The following is a 19,573-nucleotide window of genomic DNA, read 5'->3' as shown; positions in this document are numbered from 1 at the left end:
TATAACTAATACCTTTTATTTCAACACAAAAAATCCTCAGAACATAAAAGCACCCCAGGTTTTCAAACAGAAATGTGGAAATGTAAAATTTATTAGGTTTAACCAATTGTGAGTTCTAAAGTAATGGGATTCCAACATTCATACAAACACCTTGAGGATAGATATGATTTCAGGATATTTCAGTAGCTTGAAATAACTTTACCAAAAAAAATTTTTTTTGTACAAAGTAAGTATACAATTTAACATAATTGATATTTTTATATGGTACTTTTTTATTACTTAATGTTTCACAATAATCTGTTTTGGGAATGTTTGCTACTATGTTTTGAAAAGTAGGCAGGACGTGTGCAAACATAATTGATCTCAATAAAACACATTGATTCTGTATGTGGGAAAAGAGTTTTAAATGATGGCAAGTGTATCTTGAAGTTTCCATTAGAAAATAAACACGAGAAATACAAGCAAAAAAATTTTTTTTACAAAATAACATATAAACTTTTGTTTGGGTTCCTAATAACATTCCATTTATATTTTATAACAGTAAACACTGACTGTTATTGTTGTGTGTTATTGTGCACTGTAGGGTCAGAACCAACCCATAGCTGACCCTCCAAACTTTCCAGAGGCAGTTAACTGCACAGGAGAGTGTCCATAATTCTCCTGCAGACCAGCTTGTGGATTTGAACCACACACCTTCAGGATTGCAATGCAGCTACTTGCCAATGGACCACTAGTGCTCCATACCAAATGTTCTCAGGTTTTAATTACGTAGTATTATTCATATTTTATTTATTTAAGCCTTGATTTCATTTGTCAAAGACTTGCTTGAAGGATTTTGAAAATAATTTCAATTAGGTACCAAGAAACTCTGTATGAGAAATAAAAATTAGATGGTAGGAATAGCAATCCCTGACCTCAAAACCTATTAGACAGCAGTAGTAACCAAAACAGCATGGTACTGGTCCAATGACAGGCACCTATAACAACCCAGAAACAGACCCAGCTCTCTATGGACAACTGGTATTCGACAAGAAAATAAAAGATATCAAATGCGGAAATGACAACCTCTTCAACAAATGGTGCTGGCAGAACTGGACTTCCACCTGCAGAAAGCTGAAGCAGGATCCACATCTCACACCACACACAAAAATCAACTCAAGGTGGATCAGAGACCTGGGAGTAAAGCCCCAAACCATAAAGTTCATAAGAAACAAACTGGGATCAAGCTTAGAAGCAATGGTCCATGGTATAAAGAGACTGCCAAATACAGCCAAAAATGCACAATCTAAAGAAGATTAATTTGATTAATGGGACCTTCTAAAGACTAAATTCCTGTGCACATCAAAAACTTTTTCCAATAGGGTGAAAAGAAAACCTACCAACTGGGAATAAACATTTGGTAGTACCATCTCAGACAAGAGTCTCAACGAAAATTTACAGAATACTTCCCTAGCCCTCCACAAGAAAAAGACTGATAACCAATTATAAAATGGAGAAAAGACAAGGAAAGAATTTTAACAGAGGAAGATATAAATGGCAAACAGACACATAAAGAAACACAAGTAATGGCAATAAGAGAGACGTAAGTCAAAACCACAATGAGGTACCATCTCACTCCAGTAACAGTAAGCAAGTAGCAAATGTTGGAGAGGATATGGTGAGAAAGGAACTGATACACTGTTGGTGGGATTGTAAAATGGTACAATCATTCTGGAAGGCAGCTTGTTACTTCCACAAAAAGCTGAACATAGAAATTCCATATGACTCAGCTACTGACTACTTGGAATATATCCTGGGAAAATGAGAACTGAGGCACAGAAATTTACACACCAATGTTCATAGCAGCATTGGTCACCACCTGCAAGAACATGGAAACTGCCCAAATGTCCAACCACAAACAAATGGATTGAGAAATTACGGTACATTCACACAGTGGAATACTACGCAGCACGTAGGAGCAGTGATTTTGTAAATAATTACCTAACTTGGCAGGGGTTCAACAGCATTATGCTGAGTCAATCAACTCAGTCCTACAAGGATTAATATTGTATAAAAGCATTATTATAGAATGAGCATGAGGATTCAAGGGGGCTGAGGGAGGGTGGAAGCAGAGGGATAAGGATGTGAAGGGGAAGGGGGGATTAATCATGGAGTTGTTCAATTTGATAGGTGGGAGGGTGAAGGAAATAGGCAGAATCTGGTCACAAAAACAATGCATTTGAATTTTGTAAATAAACTAGTATTTTTTAAAAAGTAAAGACACTCTGTATTATTATACTAGTATTCTCCCTGTGTTACTCACATGGAGTTGGTGGCTTAATAGTCTATAAAATGTTAAGAAATAAGCCAAGGTACCTTAACTGGCATTCATACTCACTAAAGGATCTAACTTCTAATAATAATACTGCCTTGACCTATTCCATGGCTTAATAAAACTTTAAGATTTAACATTGTCATTTCCCTCCTATTGGATCATGAAATATCCTATTGAAAGAAGTAAAGACAGGGACATTCTAAACTTCAGTATAATCAGTACCTCTTATGTGCAAATACTAATATTAGGTTGATTATATCAGAGTATTTGATATGGTGATATTTCACTTCCTTTCCAATGTTCATATTTTTTTAATCTCAAAATATATAGATAAGATGGGTGGTCTCCTTCCATTAAAATTTACGGGATAAACCGAGGGAGCATTATAACAAGTTAGCATTAGCTCGATGGCAGTGCACGTGGCTTTGGTTTGAAGCTTGTTTATATGGAAAAATATTTTCAGGAACATTTATGTTGAACATATCATATTTTGACTCTGAAAATACTATTAATTTTATTACTACCTACAGTTTTATATTTTCCTCGTAAATTGTAGACAAGAGACATAGAAGAAAATAAATCCCAGTTAAGGAAAGAAAAGTAGCAATCATACTATTGTACCCCAAATATCATGGCTCAATCATCTTTATTATAAATATTGAAATTTTTTTAAGAACAAATAACTATTTTTAAAATATGCAAAGGATTAAATATTTGTAATGTATCAGCATTACTAAAAGAGACATGCTTAACTACTCAGGGTCTTTCCTTTTAACTTGTTACAACTTCATCTAATAAAATTATCAGTCTTTTCAGTAGTTTAGAAACCTACACATAGATCTCTTATGTTGAGAATGCCAAATTGAAGGGGAATAGTATCAAATTAATAATTAAGAAAAAGAAAAGTTCAAGATCTTTCCTGGAGGGAAATGCCATCAGATACAGAATAATAACAACAACAGGCACACAAGGTAGAGCTTTTAATACAGTCCTTATTCAAAGATCTGAACCAGCCACTAAAGACAAAAATGAAGCAAGAGAGCATTTCTACAGGATCACCTAGACATCAGTCATGTGTTATAAAGAACTGGGCTATTTTGTACAGCTAGAAGGAGTCTTGAACATACCATGAACTACCAAGTAAACAAATAGACCTGTCGTGGAGAGGATGAAACCAAGTCTCTCCTTTGAGGCTAGGATTTTGAAGTTCTGCCTCACTTACTCTGAGCGCATGGCCAGGAGCGATCAGTTCTTGGAGAAGGACATCATGCTCAGAAGGGTAGACAGATAACGCAGGAGAGGGAGAGCCCAGATGAGATGGATTTATACAGTATCTGGGGTAATGAAAGTGGACTGGTGTGTCAGAATTAGTGAGACTGGCTCAGGACAGCGAAGGGTACATAGCTGCTATACATAGGGTCGCTGTATATCATAGGTAACTCAATGGCTCATAACAACAACTTATATTGATGGTGTGGTTTGGTTTTGATTTTTTTTAAATTTAAGCCTCTTTTTTAGAGTCAACAAGACTTTGCATTTAAAAGTCAGTTATATTTTGGAGGAACATTCTTCTAAGTGGTACAGCACTCTTCTGTCAATGTGCTGTACTGAGGTAACCTGGAGTTGCAGTGATGCTGAGCTTTGTGCCATTGGGGTGTCAAATGGCATAGCTGTTACCCATGGTGGACAGTGTTTGGTGGGACTCCCAGTGTAAGAAAGATTTGGAAACAGGAGTGGCATCCAATTCCTAAATAACATGCCTCTGGAAACTATGAACTTTGAAAAATAACAAAAGTTATATAACAGCTTCAGGTCTTTTGTTCATAGTCAATATGAGTTGTGTTTGACTTGACAGTAATCACCAACAACAACAGTAACAGAGAAAGGTGCTCATTTTCTTAAATACTTACAGCACTTTTTTCACATTTGTCAGTAAATCCAGTAATGTACTTCCATTGTTATTGCTGTAGTTATGTGCCAACGAGTTTACTACAACTCACAGCAACTTTACGCACAGTAGCTCTGAATTCTGCTATATCCTAAGCCCACCTCACCATCTCTGACACATCTACCCTCACTACCCAATTGTGTCAATTCATCTCATCTGCAGATTCATCTCATCTCCACCCTTGCAAGCATGATGTCCTTCTCCAAGGACAGGTCCCTCTTCGCAACATTCGCAAACCCTTGCCTCCAAGGAGCAGCCTGGTTCACCCTCTTGAGGACAGACTGTTCTCTTGGCAGTCTGTGATATGTTAAGTACTCTTTTCCAGCACCACAAATCAAAGCCATCAATACTTCTTTTGTCTTCTTTGGTCATTGTTCATCTCTCTGATACATAGTAAGCAATTGTGAAGAACATGACTTGGATCAGGGACACCTTATCCTCTAGACTGACAGTGTTGCTCTTCAGCACTCTGTAGAGGCACATGAGAGCAGATTTTTCCAATTTATTTTATAATTATAGATGTTATTTTTCACTAACCTGTGGACATACACTATCATTCTCAGTATCATCCAGATCATTTAGCAGTTGTCCTATAAATCTGACCACATAGCATCTCTCCATTAAATGCAATCTCCCATCAAGGCCATGAAGGTAGTATTAATGGATGCTTCCCAATGTCAACGCGTATTCATCTAGCCACTAAACTCTATGACCTACATTAATCACCTTCCTTGTCACATTTTGCTTCTTTATTATAAAGCTCCAAGTTTCACTATAGTGCAACCCCTGTAGGAAGAAAGCTCTCTAGGGTAGGGCTTCAAATATTGGAATATTTTCTGCTTCCCATAACAATATTAGCAAACCTATTAACATATCTGTAACTCAGTTAAGTTGAAATTATGCCAACATCTTTTATTCTCAACCAAAAATTAACTCTGGGAATACAATTATTGCTCCAAGCTCATTCTTCAAAAATTTATAGCAACTGGACATGTTTATTAGTCTCTGAGCTCACAAAAGTTCCTTTCAGATACAACTAGAGATTAAGTCTAGAGGTGGAACCTTTCTAGCTGTTTCTACCTGTTTTGGGTACTGAATAAAGTCAACATTTTACATAAAGGAAAAAATATACTTTTATAACAACAAAAAAACGTAGTATCTTCATTCTGAGCATAAATTTTTTTTAAAGAGAAAGTAATTCTAAATTAATGCAACCTTATTACATAAATGGAAAGTAGGCTATTTCAATACTTATGTGCTCTTTTCAAAGTCATTTCAACATGAATTAATTTTATGGCTACTATAAGCAATGCATATTCCTTTTTTAGAAGGTATGACCTGATGCATATAATCATTATAAAGCAACATGCCATTTTCTTGAAATTAATCTAGAAAGAGATAGTGTCTCCTGTATTAAAATTGTTATCTTTAAGAATTGCTGAAGTATCAGAAATATTTGTACAAACACACATACGCATATATCTGTTTGTGTCATGGCCCTGGTTTCTTTAAGGTATATTCCCAATAATGGGATAGCTGGGTCAAATGATATTTCTAACTTTCTGAGGAAATGTCAGATTGCCTTCTACAGTGATTGTACCATTTTAAATTCCCACCAGCAGTGTTTGAAAGTTCCAATCTTTCCATATTCTCACCAGCATTTGTTAAATGCTGTTCTATTGAACTATGTAATTGTTGTTGAGGTGAGATGATGCCTCATTATTGTTTTGGTTTTCATCTCTCTAATAACTAGTTATTAATTCTAAAAAATATTCTTGTGTTTGTTGAACATCTAACATTCTTATCATACCATTATTTTTTAAAAAGTACATTATTTGTCAGGTAAGTACTAGAGTATGGTTTTCTTATTAACAAATCAGTGACAGTACTTATCCCCAAGATGTTTATGGTTTAATGGCAATATGTGAAGAAAGAAAGAGTATACTGTGAGTGCTTGTGTAGGAGTATACACAAATTAATACAGGAACATAAATGAGTAACAATCCAAGAAGGGTTGGTCAAAACCAAGAAAAATTTAAGAAACAGATAAAAAAAATTTCTATACAGAAAATGTAAAAATATTATGATGATGATGAAATTGTATTGGGAAACTATCAGTTATGCTCAAGACGATGGAAAGAGTTCCTGGGGAAATGATGTAACAGGAAATTTAGGAAAGGCAGGCCATACCATGAAGTTATTAGCTTGCCATTTATACTAACTGGAGACTCACGAAAGATCTTTATACAATGAAGTCAATGCCAGAAGTTAATTCTACAATTCTGAGTAAATTATGCAATATTGTTGTTGTTGTGTTTTGTTCAGTTGAAACCGACCCACAGCTCACCCTCCAGCCAGTTTTCAGAGGTGGTTAATCGGATGGGAGGAGACTGTCCATCCTTCTCTCACAGAGCAGCTGGTGGTTTCGAACTGCTTGTCTTCAGGATTGTGGCGCAGCTTCTTGCCACTGTGTCACCAGAGCTCCAATGCAATAGAATACATAAATAAACTGCAACAATGCATACTACCCAAACATTTCTCATTTTGATTTGCTTTGTAGAAGGGAATTATAAATCTGTATTTTAATGCCAAAGAAAATGTTCATATTTTTAATAAGATACACTTTAAGTTATAGAAAAGTCAGATTATGGAGTTCAAAACCAGTGATGGCTACAACTATACTGCCTTAAGCAGTAGAGATGATTCCACAGAGAATAATCTTTACTATATTAAATAGTAGAGACAGTTCTTGATGTTTTGCATGGTTATGGTTTTTAAGATACTGGAAGCAAAGGTCTCCCAACTATTTTACATTGTAGTCATCAGTTCAAGCGCAGGATATTGAAACACAAGATTGGGCCATAGGAAAAATATAGGGACCTGGCAACTGAGGCCTAATTTCTGAGGTTAAGATGCCTGCTAACTTTTTTACCTGCTATTTTTAAGTGCAATATTTTCTAATCTGTCTCACCTCTCAATCAGTGAAAAAGAATAGAAATATATCCACCCTCCTATCTACCCTGGAGACAAGGATTCTGAAGCTTTGTCTGACATATTTTAGATACGTTGCAAGGTGGGATCAGTCCTTGAAGAAGTACATCGTGCTTGGAAGGGTAAAGGGACAGTGTAGGAGAGAAAGACCCTCAGTGAGGTGTAGTGATTCAGACACTGGGATAATAGGGATAGGTTTGTCAGAGACATGAGATTGGTAAGGGATAGGGCAGGGTTTAGGGCTGTTGTACATAGATAGGGTCGCTCTGAGTTGCAAGCGACTCGATGGCACATAACAAACACTAACAACAACAACAACATATCTACCTAAATTTGAATAAGCCCAAAGCATATAAAGTTTTACTTCTGGAAGTTATATTATCATGCAACACTGACTTTGATAGTATTAAAGTAAAATCAGGGAGATAAGTAAAAGGCCCAAAAATATCATTCAAAAGAAAATAAGAGTACTTTCACTCTTAAATTAATGAAAAACAAAAGCCCAACATTTGTTTCCTCTTTCCTACCAAGAAAAATCAACAATTTAAATGTGCTGATTAGCACATTCTACTTTGATTTGCTACAAGGCTCTTACCATGAGAATTCACATGCACACATAACAAAGAGAGGGATGCACCATAAGCATTTGCCTAACTCATTTTGTTCCTCATATTTTTGCTAAATCAGTGTGGTACTGTAGCTCTTGACATACCATGATAATGAGGACAGATTGTTAATACTTTTCATAAAAATGTGGGAGTTTTTCTTTAAAAATACTAAAAAGTAATTTTCTATGTAGACAGCTCTTGATTGCAAGAGGTCAGATCAACCACATATATAAACTAAAAAGGATCCTATTCAGTCAGAGCTTAACTCATCGTGATGACCATCTGTCAAATTCATTCTTTTATTCCCTAAGAAAGACTGCTACCAAACCCTTTTCAAGTCTTTAAAATCAACAATTCTGGATTCATAACCTAGGCTAAGTTCAAGTTTATAATAAAATATCTTTAGATAACAAAAATATAGCATGCTTTCACAGTCTTTATATCCAAAATTGTTTTGTATTCCAATGAACTGAAGTGATACAATTCAATGAAATGAAAAGGAGAGCAAATAACTAAGCACTAAATGTGCATGACTGTTGATTTTACATATATAAAAGCAAAATTTAAAAATACTGCAACATTTAATGCAACATTTCAAAATAGGATTTGATCAAAGCTATATTTTAAAAGTTATAAATTAAAGCTCACAACGGTGTAAATTAACATCACTGACACTCAGTAATTATTAACATCACTAGAAAAAATTTCACCTTCTAATTTACTTTTTGGTGGAACTGTAGCTAAAAAGGGCTTTTCAAATGTTTTCTGTTCTGGCCAATTTTTAGGCATTTGGACTCAGCCTACAGAGTAACAGGCTGATGTTAATAAGCCATACATAAAGATCCTACTTATTAAAATACAAATTAGGCACACTTTATGTTTATACATGTGTAAGTACAATTAATAGTGCAGGCTTAGTTGGAAACAAAATTGCTTTAGTTAACCAACCATTGCAATGCAATCAAATGAGATTTCAAATGCAATTGGAAAGGATCTGTTTGATAAAATCACAGCTTTTATTCCATGCAGAACAATTAATTTTTCCAAACCTTTTTTATCCCCTTTTCTACCACCTGCCCTTAATAAAATAATTTGTCCATCATCAACAACACAAAATATCACCTTTAACATTCTTAAGTTGCCTGGAGACCTGAGAAGCAGCTGGTAGACACAGCTTATTTACAAATATTGGTTTGCACTTGTAAATGCATGACCGCATAAATCTTAATCCACTTAGAGTGTACGCCCTTTGTCTCTCCAGTTGCATGTTCAGTTGGGAATTGAATGGGGCTCAGGGAGAGTGTGAATTACAGGAGCCGTTTTTTGTTGCCAGCATTCCAGTGATTTGCCTTTTGTTCTTGTTGTCCATGAGCTGTCTCTACGTTACACAGCAGGGAATGTTAATCAACATTTTGCCTAAGTAATATTAATGAATCCTGCCTACTCATACTTGAGGGAGGAACCAGAATATTATATTCCTTTTTGAAATGCTAATGCAGCTTTTAGGAAATGATTTCTTCGAAATCTATCCGCAGCTAAATTATTGAAGGGTGTCATTAAAAAACCACGGCACTGATACAAATAGTTAAATATCTTGGAAAATAAAAAGGGTAACACACAATTTTAAATTAAATACTTTTTGAATATTTGGTTAAATATTGATAAAATTGCTATTTGCGGTTTCACAAAAAAAAGCAGAGATGTGATACTGATTCCCTTCACAAATTTAAAGGTGATTTGTGGTGTAAAATGTATTTGTTAAAGTTTGTTACATTGACAAAAAGAAATAGAAAAAGGGAGAAATTTATCTTCTATTTTGTACATTTTGAGCCTGAAGATTACAAAATCTTCCACCAGCTCTATTCTGGCACAAAACATCCACTACATCAATGTTCTATTTCCTCAAGTTATTTCAAAAACAAGAACCCTTGCAAAGACTTTATGTGTAGGTGCCACAATACAGTTTGGAGACATCAATTCTCGGTGGGAATATTGTTAATATTATCAGTATTTTGAGAAATATATTCGATAAATGAATCTAAAGGCCTGCAAGGCGACCAAATTTGTTTTTCTTTTAGTCTTTGTTCATGTTATATACCCAATTAATAAATTCTACATCTAATGTGAACTTTTCTAAAAGGAAATTAAAGTGTTTAAGAATTCTCCCTATACTATCTGCTAAGACTCCTCACACTTATAGGCTAAATCAGTTAAACCATGTATTTCTATGACTATTAAGTGACTATTTTGTCACTGTCACAGGTAAATGTGAGATAAAATGATGCTGGTGATGATACTAGACAGACAGAATTCAGCACAGGACAACTTTTGCTTTTTACTATAACCAGAAGTGGAATAACAATTGGAGTACAAATAAAGTTCATAAAAAAGATACTTACAAAAGCTAGTATTATTTAGCATGTTGTAAAAGTAGGTTAGAGGAGAAAGATTACTTCTAGCTCAAGTGGAGCAAATTAAATAGAGGTTTAATAATTCCATTCTCCCTGTAATCACATTCCACATCATAACGGTGATTATAAACTTCATACCCTTTCTAACAGATTCATGTTGTTAATGCAGTTTGGTTTCCAATAAGCATACGAAATAAACACACAATGATTATTAAGATTTTGCAACTTCTTATCATTTTTAAGATACTAATATTCTAAATACTTTTAAGTATTGGAGTACATCTCAAGGAAAATGAAAACAACACAAACAACACCAGAGAAGACAAGAACATCTTTTAAAAATTTAATTGGCTAAGGTAACAGAAGAACAATTTCCTGAAACAGCAAAAACATGCAGCTACTCTTTGAGTCCATTGGTTTTTATTGAGTCAGAACCCACTCATAGCTGACCAACCCTCTAGCAGGCTTTCAGAGGTAGTTAATCTCATGGGAGGAGACTGCTAATACTTTCCCCTGAAGCAGCTGGTGGATTTAAACTGTGTATCTTTAGGATAGGTACATTCTCACCACTGGACCAATTGGTAGCATCAGGATGGATGGCGAAGAGATTGAGATTGTTCATAGCTTCAGTTTGCTCGGCTCCACGGTCAACACTCTGGGCACCAGCAGCCAGGAAATAAAAAAGAACGTATTGCGATGGGAAAGGCTGCTGTTAGGGACCTCTCTAAAGTACTCAGGAGCAATGGGGTCTCTCTGGAGACTAAGGTGTGCCTGACACAGGCCATGGTCTTTGCAATCACTTGTTATGCATCAGACAGTTGGACAATGACTAGAGAGGATAGGAGGAGAATTGATGATGCCTTTGAGCTGTGGTGCTGGAGAAGAGTACTGAATGTACCATGGACTGCCAAGAAAACGAACAGATTCATCCTGGAGAGGGTTAAACCAGGCTACTCCTTGGAGTCAAGGATTCTGGGGCTTCGTCTGACATACGTTGGACATGTTGTAAGGAGAGACAGGTCCTTGGAGAAGGACATCATGCTTGGGAGGGTGGAGGGACAGCACAGGAGGGGAAGGCCCTCTATGAGGTGGATTGATTCAGTGACTGGGGTAATCGGGATCGGTGTGTCAGAGGCAATGTGATTGGCACAGGATAGAGCAGGGTTTAGGGCTGTTGTACATAGGGTCGCTATGAGTCGCAAAAGACTTGATGGCACATAACAATACAACAACAACAATCTTTAGGATTACAGCACTACTTTTTATCACTAAAACACCAAGAAATATATCTATTTTTGTTCTTACAGCACCACTAAATCAGTCACAGAAAAAATGTTAATATAATACTATTGACCAAAACAAAGAAGCTCAATCTATATAATTGAAGTAGTTAGAAAAGTTCTTACTGCAAAATCCTCCCTCCACTGGTGGGCTGCTTGGACTCGCTCTGCCTCCCCCGCCAGGCGCTGTAAAAGAAATAATAAATTAGAACTCAGATGACCATGTGGACATGAATTATCACATGAAGCATTGGATTACTAAGCAATAATGAGACTGTAAAAGTACAAGAGACTTCTTATTTGTGATATATAAATTCTGAAGCATCTAAGTTATCTAAGCTACTAACATTAATGAGAGTGTATTTACTCATTAATAATCTAAGTAACATGTTACTCTTAAATTCCATTACGTTTATTGCCAATGCCATCATCAGCAATAGCGTTTTTCTTTCAATGACCAATATTTCCATTTTTAGAATATGTTTTAATTGAGAGAACATATTAATGCTGGTAGAATACATTAATGGACTATATTAACAGTGAAGGAGTCAGGAGTAACTCATAGTTGACCCTCTAGTGGGTTTTTACAGGCAGTAAATCACTTAAGAGGAGACTGACCATCCTTCTCTGCGGAGTCACTGGTGGATTTAAACTCCCTGCCCCACTAGGCTACAAGATCTCCCTATTAATGTTCGTATAATCATCTTCTTAGTACATAATTTTGTAGCACATGTTCCCATATTAGTGGATGGGCTAATATTGAAGGAGAAATACGTACACAGAAAGAATCTTTTAATAGTATCTTTAGCTTCACACAAGAATATAAAGATGTAACAACTTCTTCCTTTCAAAAGTGCATTTTTAGTAATTTATAAAGAGAACATCCATGAGCACTAAACTTACTTTCTACACATGTGAAACAGCTTTATATCACCTTGCATGGTTAGTAGTAGGTAAGTAGAGAATTCTAGGTTTACTTAACTTCTCTTAAACTTCTAAACCTGTATTTCATTAAGTGAAACTGGAGATAGACTATCAAATGGCAGTCTGAAAATCACTTTGTTGGTAGAAAAGAATATTTTCTTTCTGGGAGTTTTACTTTCCAGTTTTACTATCATACCTTCCCTGTGTTAAGCATTTCAAAATACATTGTTGTTATTGTTGTTATGTGCCATTGAGTTACTTGTGATTTGACCCCAGGTACAACAGCTCTGACTCCAGCTCTACTTTGAGTCAATCTCACGGTCTCTGACATACCTGCCCCCATTACCCCAATCACTGAGTCAATACATTTCATCTGGGGTCTTCCTCTCCTGTACTATCCCTCCACTCCTCTAAGTACAATGTCCCTCTCTGAGGACTGGTCCCTCCTTGCAATATGCCCAGTGTACATCAGACAGAGTTTCAGAATCCTGTCTCCAAGGTTTCACCCTCTCCAGGATGAACCTGTTTGTACACCTAGCCGTCCATGGTATATTCAATTCTCTTCTCCAGCACCACAAATCAAAGGCATTGATTCTTCTATTATCCTGAATCATTGTCCAGCTTTTTGGAGCATAGCAAGTAATTGTGAACACTATGGCCTGGATCATGTGCACCTTAATCTCCTGACTGATCATGGCTCTTTAGTACTCTGGAGTGGTTCCCAATGCAATTCATCCTTTGATTTCTCAGCTGCTGATACCAAAAGGGTTTTGTGGAGCCAAGCAAACTGAATCTGTCAACAATCTCAATCTCTTCACTGTCTATCATGATGCTGCCAATTGGTCCAGTGGTGAGACTCCTTGTTTTCTTGATTTTGAGCTTCAACCCATACTGAAGGCTGTAGTCCTTGACCTTCTGCAGCAAATGCCTCAGGTGCTCCTCAGTTTTGGCAAGCACACTGATACTCACTAATCAAGAACATGGACTCTGCACTGTACTCCCTAAATCTGAATACACGCATACACAAACAAACACATCCTACCCCTACCTTCTATATATACAATCTTGGATAAAAAGTTACCTGAAGTTGTTTCTCCAATAATAGTATACCTGACTTAAAGGATGTTGAGAAAATGCAATGAACGTTACATATAAAATGTTTAGAATAAGGCCTAGAACAATGTTAAAATGTTACACAATTTAAACTGACAAAAAATGTTAGCTATCTTTCTATTTGTTCTCTGTGTCCTTTCAATAAAACACTTCAGTGCTGAATTCATGAGACCAGTGCCGGAACCCAGTATCAGAAAAAGACAAATATAATGGCTAATAAAAGAAACACATTTAACTCACTTAATAGACATCATCGTCTGACATACTTTGGTCATGTTGTAAGGAGAGACTGGTCCTTGGAGAAGGACATCATGCTTGGGAGGGAGGAGGGCAGCTGCAGGAGGGGAAGGCCCTCTGGGAGATGGACTGATTCAGTGACTGGGGCAATCGGGATGAATGTGTCAGAGACAATGCGATTGGCACAGGACAGAGCAGAGTTAGAGCTGTTGTACATAGGGTAGCTATGAGTCACAAACAACTCGACGACACATAACAACAACAATAGACATCATCATATAAGATATTTTAAACAACTATGAGATATCATCTCACCCCAGTCAAAATAGCAAAATTTAACAGAACAGCAAGCAACAAATGTTGGCGAGGTTGTGGAGAAACTGGAACCCTGATTCACTGTTGGTGGGAGTGTAAAATGATGCAACCCCTGTGGAAAGCAGTATGGCGCTTTCTCAAAAAGTTGCAAATAGAGATACCATTTGACCCAGCAATTCCACTACTGGGAATATACCCTGAAGAGACCATAGCTGACATCCAAGCAGATATATGCACACCCATGTTTATTGCAGCTTTGTTCACAATAGCAAGGAGTTGGAAACAACCTAAGTGCCCATCAACAAACGAATGGCTAGAGAAGTTGTGGTATATTCGCACAATGGAATACTATGCTGCATTGAAAAACAAGGAACTCATGCAATATTATTCAAAATGGTTGACTCTGGAGAACATTATGCTGAGTGAAATATCCCAGTCACAAAAGGACAAATATTACATGATGCCATTGTTGTAGAATGGGACTGTCCTTGGGGTTGGGGAGAGACTGAGTAAGATGGGTTCAATAATGTATACTGCACTGAAACAGAGGAGGGAGAAAACTGTTTAAAAGAGATATGTGACTAGGTATTTCTGTCATCACAGGAGTCTAGAGCGATGGCTCCATGGTGGAGGGGACCTGGGGGAGGGTTTGTAAAACAATGAAAGAACTTTTCTTTTACTTTTCCATAATTTTTGACTCATGTACTTATAACTTGTTAGTCAAATTTGTGTCTTCTAGGTTGCAACACCCCCATGATACATCTTCAAGGATATGAACATGTACGGCTAAGCACAATTAATAACAGTGCATCTAAATTCCAAAATCAATCTCCATAATAGTCTATGTGTTTCCTACTGCCAAAGGGGCCCTTTAGAGTAGTGAGAGAAGATCTTCACCCTGAAACCCACAGCGTCCCTTTTCAGCAGGAAGTAGCTAAGAGAATACGCCACCCCTTTCAGGGTGAAGTCTCTCTGAGGGAGGAGTGATAGGGAATGGCAAAGGACAGACTGACAAAGGAGATTAATCAGAACTGACTTTGACAATCACTGTGGCAATTGGACAATTAAAACAGACATTCGGATGGTGGGGGAAGAAGAACAAACTGGGGAGGAGGGTAGGGAGAATGGTGCAGCAATGAAGGAATGAAAACCCAAAATCCCTGCAAATGTTCATTAAAACTAATAAAATTTAATAATAATAAAAATAATAAATAAGGAAAAACAAAAAAAGATATTTTAAAAGTATAAATCTCATGATAATTTATTGATTCACACTCTTTCTGATTTTATTATAAAAGTGCTAAAACTTTAAAGCAGTTCTATAGAAGTTTAGTTGGATTTGATAATAGCTATAGAATATATCTCTTTAAATCAGTTTTTATATTATTAAGTTTGTTTCTGTTTCCTCTATAAATAAGGAGCTACCAGTAGGTAGACCAGTGTTGACTGAGGAAAAATAAATTCTCATTACCTCAGTGCTTTCACATAATAAGAAACGGTTTTTATAATTTTTCTATTCTGTATTACTGGTAACATCTTTGTTCATAAAGAAATCAAGAAAATATTTTTATCCAGAAAGTTTCATGAGAAAGCAAAATATAACACTGTACATAATGATATTAAAGATAAACAGAAATTTATATGAAATACCCTGGGAGGAGCACTAATATCTTTAGAATGGATTCTTCCAATTTCAAAATGTCAACTGGTCAGCACTTAGAGAAAACTGACACGCCTCAGGACACTACAAGTCTCTCATCTACTGCTACACAAGATAAGTGAGAAAGGCAGGCATATGTGTTACTGTATTTGTGTGTACGTGCTACTGTATTTGTGTGTGTGTGTGTGTATACCTGTGTATCTGTTTGTATATATATTCCTATGTACACATATCTATCTCTATGACTTGACAAGAGAAGCATGATGCATATACAGAAAGACATGTGTGTGTATGTATATTACTAAATAACATGGTAAAACTGTGCTAATATGCAAAATCTTACCTAGCTAAATGTGAATATTCACTAAGTAGAGCCTCTTTGTTTCTATAATTTGCTGTGTAAGAATACACAATTAAAATAACTTACTTAGCAATTCTTTTAAAAAAATCTATGTTCTAAAAAATAGTAATTTTCAGCATATAGCAATATGGAATCAAATATTACAACCTGACAGAACACCAAACAGGAACAAAAAACCTATCCCAAATCGCATGATGGAAAACACTTCTTTGGGCAACATTTGATCACATAAATGTCAGCAGTTCTAATCCTCATTAAGCCTATTGTATTAAAAACCTTGCATTATATAAAATAGTTCCTAGAAATATATTTATGTGGTTTTACATGGCAAATAAAATTATTTTTATTATTACTAAAACTATTTCAGTGTTTCTAGAAGTGCTTTACCAATAACTTTGTTGCATATAATGTATTCAATATATTATATAATTGTACAGAAATTTATTAATTGATGTTATATATAATCAGTACCTAACTGTTCTAAATTACATACAAACTCATTGCAAGAACAGAAATCATCTATAATCTGGACACTATATAAAATATAGTGTTTGCACAATGTCTAAATCACATAAAATTCTATGTTTAAGAATGTATAATGGATATTAAAGAATACATGACTGAACATGAAAAACCTGAAGCCTAATTATTTTCACATTAAGATAAGTCAGAAAGAGTAATTAAATAGCTTTTCTATAAATGAGACAGCACATATACAGATGAGATTTCTTTAAGTGTGGAATGATAAATAATGCTGAAGATTTATTAATAAAATACATATCCCCAGCTATTTTGGAAACTTTTAAAGTCACATTTTAACAAATGGACTTGAATTTAAGTCTTCTGACTCTAAAATGCACACTCATTACCCAAGACAATTCCTTAATCTCTCTGAAAACCCATAAAAAGTGTCAACATCACTGGCATTTAAGAGACATATCAAGATACAGTAGTAAAAACTAAAAACCTAATAGGAATCCATTTAGGTTAATTTAAAATATCGCAGGAAATGTAGGGCAATTACTAAAGACGAGACATAAAATGAGTAACAATAAATCTTATTATATGTCAGACTGAAAACTATCATAAAACAGTCTTGGCCACAAATCCTGAGAGAATATTTCTAATCAGAGAAAAAGCCTTTCATACGCAGTGTTCTTCAGGAGAAAAAGAAATGAGTCAGGGAGGAAGAATGAAAGAGGCCTTATCAGATCAGAGAAAGATCAGCTCCCTCTAAGGCCTATTCACTCTCACCCTTTCCTTTTCTTATCTTAGTTTTATCTCCTAGCCCTGACTTCTGTCAGGTGATGTGAGAGTCCAAGAAAAGAAGAATAACTGAATAGACTAGAAATGCATAATTCTAGCATTCTCCAGAAAAACCCTCAAATATCTTTTAAAAACAAACAAAAACTCTCTTCCACACCTATAATTTCTTTTTTAAAATTATTATTAAATTTTATTAGTTTTAATGAACATTTACAGCACACCTATAATTTCTATACTGTAAGTTAACTGTCAATACAGATAAATATTTTTGAAATATTTACTTTTAAGAGCTCTTTAATATATTTTAAAGAAAACATCCGAGGATTATATAATGGTTGAATTGTTTCCATTACTGTTAACACTCTAGGACTGGAGTGTCAGATACATCATACATCATGGACTAGATACATCATTCAAAAAATTTGTTTGGTCATAGGGAATTGTACTTCCAATGCAAAGGTATGCAATTAGAATTCATGAGCTACTACATGGGGAAAAGATAGACAGACTTCTCCTGTGCAATTGAATGCCTCTGAAAACCCACTGAATGATCAGCTATGGCTGGGTTCTGACGTGACAATATACACAAACAATGTAGGCTAATGTTTTTCTTTTAATAAGAAGGCCATAGATAGTTGTAATGTTGGTGGTGTTGTTAGGTGTGGTCTAATTGAGTAGGAATCAGCAACCATATCAACAACAGACCTGACTTGTCCTATCCAGTGCCATCCTCACCATCTCTTGATACATTTGAGCCCATTCTTGTACTTACTGTGTCAATTCACCTCAATTGAGGGTCTTCCTCTCCTTTTCTGACCTTTCCCATCTTTTCAAAGATATGTCACCCTCCAAGGAATAGCCCATCCTAACACTATGCCCAAAGGTATGAGACAAAATTTTGTATCTTTGCCTCTAAGGAGCACTCTGGCTGTACTTTCTCCAAGATACATCTCTTATTCTTTTGCCAAGTCATGTGATATCCAGTATTCTTCTACAACACCACCTCTCAAAGGCATCAATCAATTCTTTTGTTGTATAGCCCTTAGATGTTGTAAAAAGAGCCGATGTAACATGAGGAAAGCCAAGCCTAACTTCTCCTGCTTACTAAAGGGGAACAATCCAAACCAATAATATCCATAGTCCCAAAGCAGTTACCAGGTCAGGAATGCAACTCACATGCTCCTGCATAATTTTCTACCAATCATTGAACTCGATATTTGTTGTAAGACTCCAGACTTTGCTCATAGTTGTGGAATTTATTAGGGAAATAGGTTAGAGAATGAAAGAGGCAAAGACTATCACCCAAATGCAAATCCAGATTTCGCCCGACAGCCTCAAGGCAGATTAACAAGGTGCAATTCCTCAATTAATGAAAGTCCAGGTTCAGTTCAACAGCACACATACAAGTCACCTCTGCTTTCCTCAATCATTAACAAACTTTCTCTCATAAGAACCTTAGAGATAAAGGCCACAATTACAAATTTCTTGCTGGATAACTGAAGAAAAAAACTGACTTAACTATGGCCTTTATCTCGAAAATTCCTCTGGTTGCACCTTGCAACAATGTCTTCACCACAGGTAAAAATAAACTAATTTGAAGCAAGAGTTTCATGAAAATCTCCTATTGAATTAGATCCGGCTTTCAGTTATAGCTCTGTTATTCATTAACTATGGGATGATAGACAATAAACATTCTTAAGAACATCTTAGTTATACAACCTACTTTATACCTTTCTTATTTTTATATGCAACTTGTATCAGTGTTTTGTTTCCCGCTCCCAAGAAGAGACTTATGGAGAAGGATGGGCAATCTATCTCCTGTGAGATATACAACCTGTAAAAAGGGCTGGATGACATTGAGTTTAATTTGTTTGAGAGGTACAATAAAAGGTGACACAATGGTTAATATTTGGCTCCTAACTGAAAGGTGAGTGGTTTGAAGCCACCAGTGGCTCTGCAAGAAAATGACCTGGAAATCAGCTACCACAAAAGTTCACAATTTAAGGGGAGCTCTGGTGGCCTAGTGACAAGAAGCTGCAGTGCAATCCCAGAGGTGCATGGTTCAAATCCACCAGATGCTCTGCCGGGGAAGGAGGGACAATCTCCTCCTGTACCAGTCAGATCCGATTTGACAGTACACACACA

General features: G+C 36.0%; 1 protein-coding gene across 1 annotated transcript in view; it reads right to left on the bottom strand.

Moving 5' to 3' along the window:
- The window catches only part of CACNA2D1 (calcium channel, voltage-dependent, alpha 2/delta subunit 1), a 584,478-nt gene that overhangs the window by 243,641 nt on the left and 321,264 nt on the right, over positions 1-19,573 (bottom strand). Inside the window, exon 4 of the mRNA XM_006896147.1 lies at positions 11,679-11,738. Coding sequence (XP_006896209.1) covers positions 11,679-11,738 — 60 coding nt within the window. The remainder of the gene's footprint in view (positions 1-11,678; positions 11,739-19,573) is intronic.

This window comes from Elephantulus edwardii, unplaced genomic scaffold (genome assembly GCF_000299155.1).
Source record: "Elephantulus edwardii isolate Elephantulus edwardi_28Jun2011 unplaced genomic scaffold, EleEdw1.0 scaffold00183, whole genome shotgun sequence".
Classification (NCBI taxonomy): Eukaryota; Metazoa; Chordata; class Mammalia; order Macroscelidea; family Macroscelididae; genus Elephantulus; species Elephantulus edwardii.
Note: the sequence above shows the minus strand (reverse complement) of the source record. Positions and strands in the feature narration are given on the sequence as shown.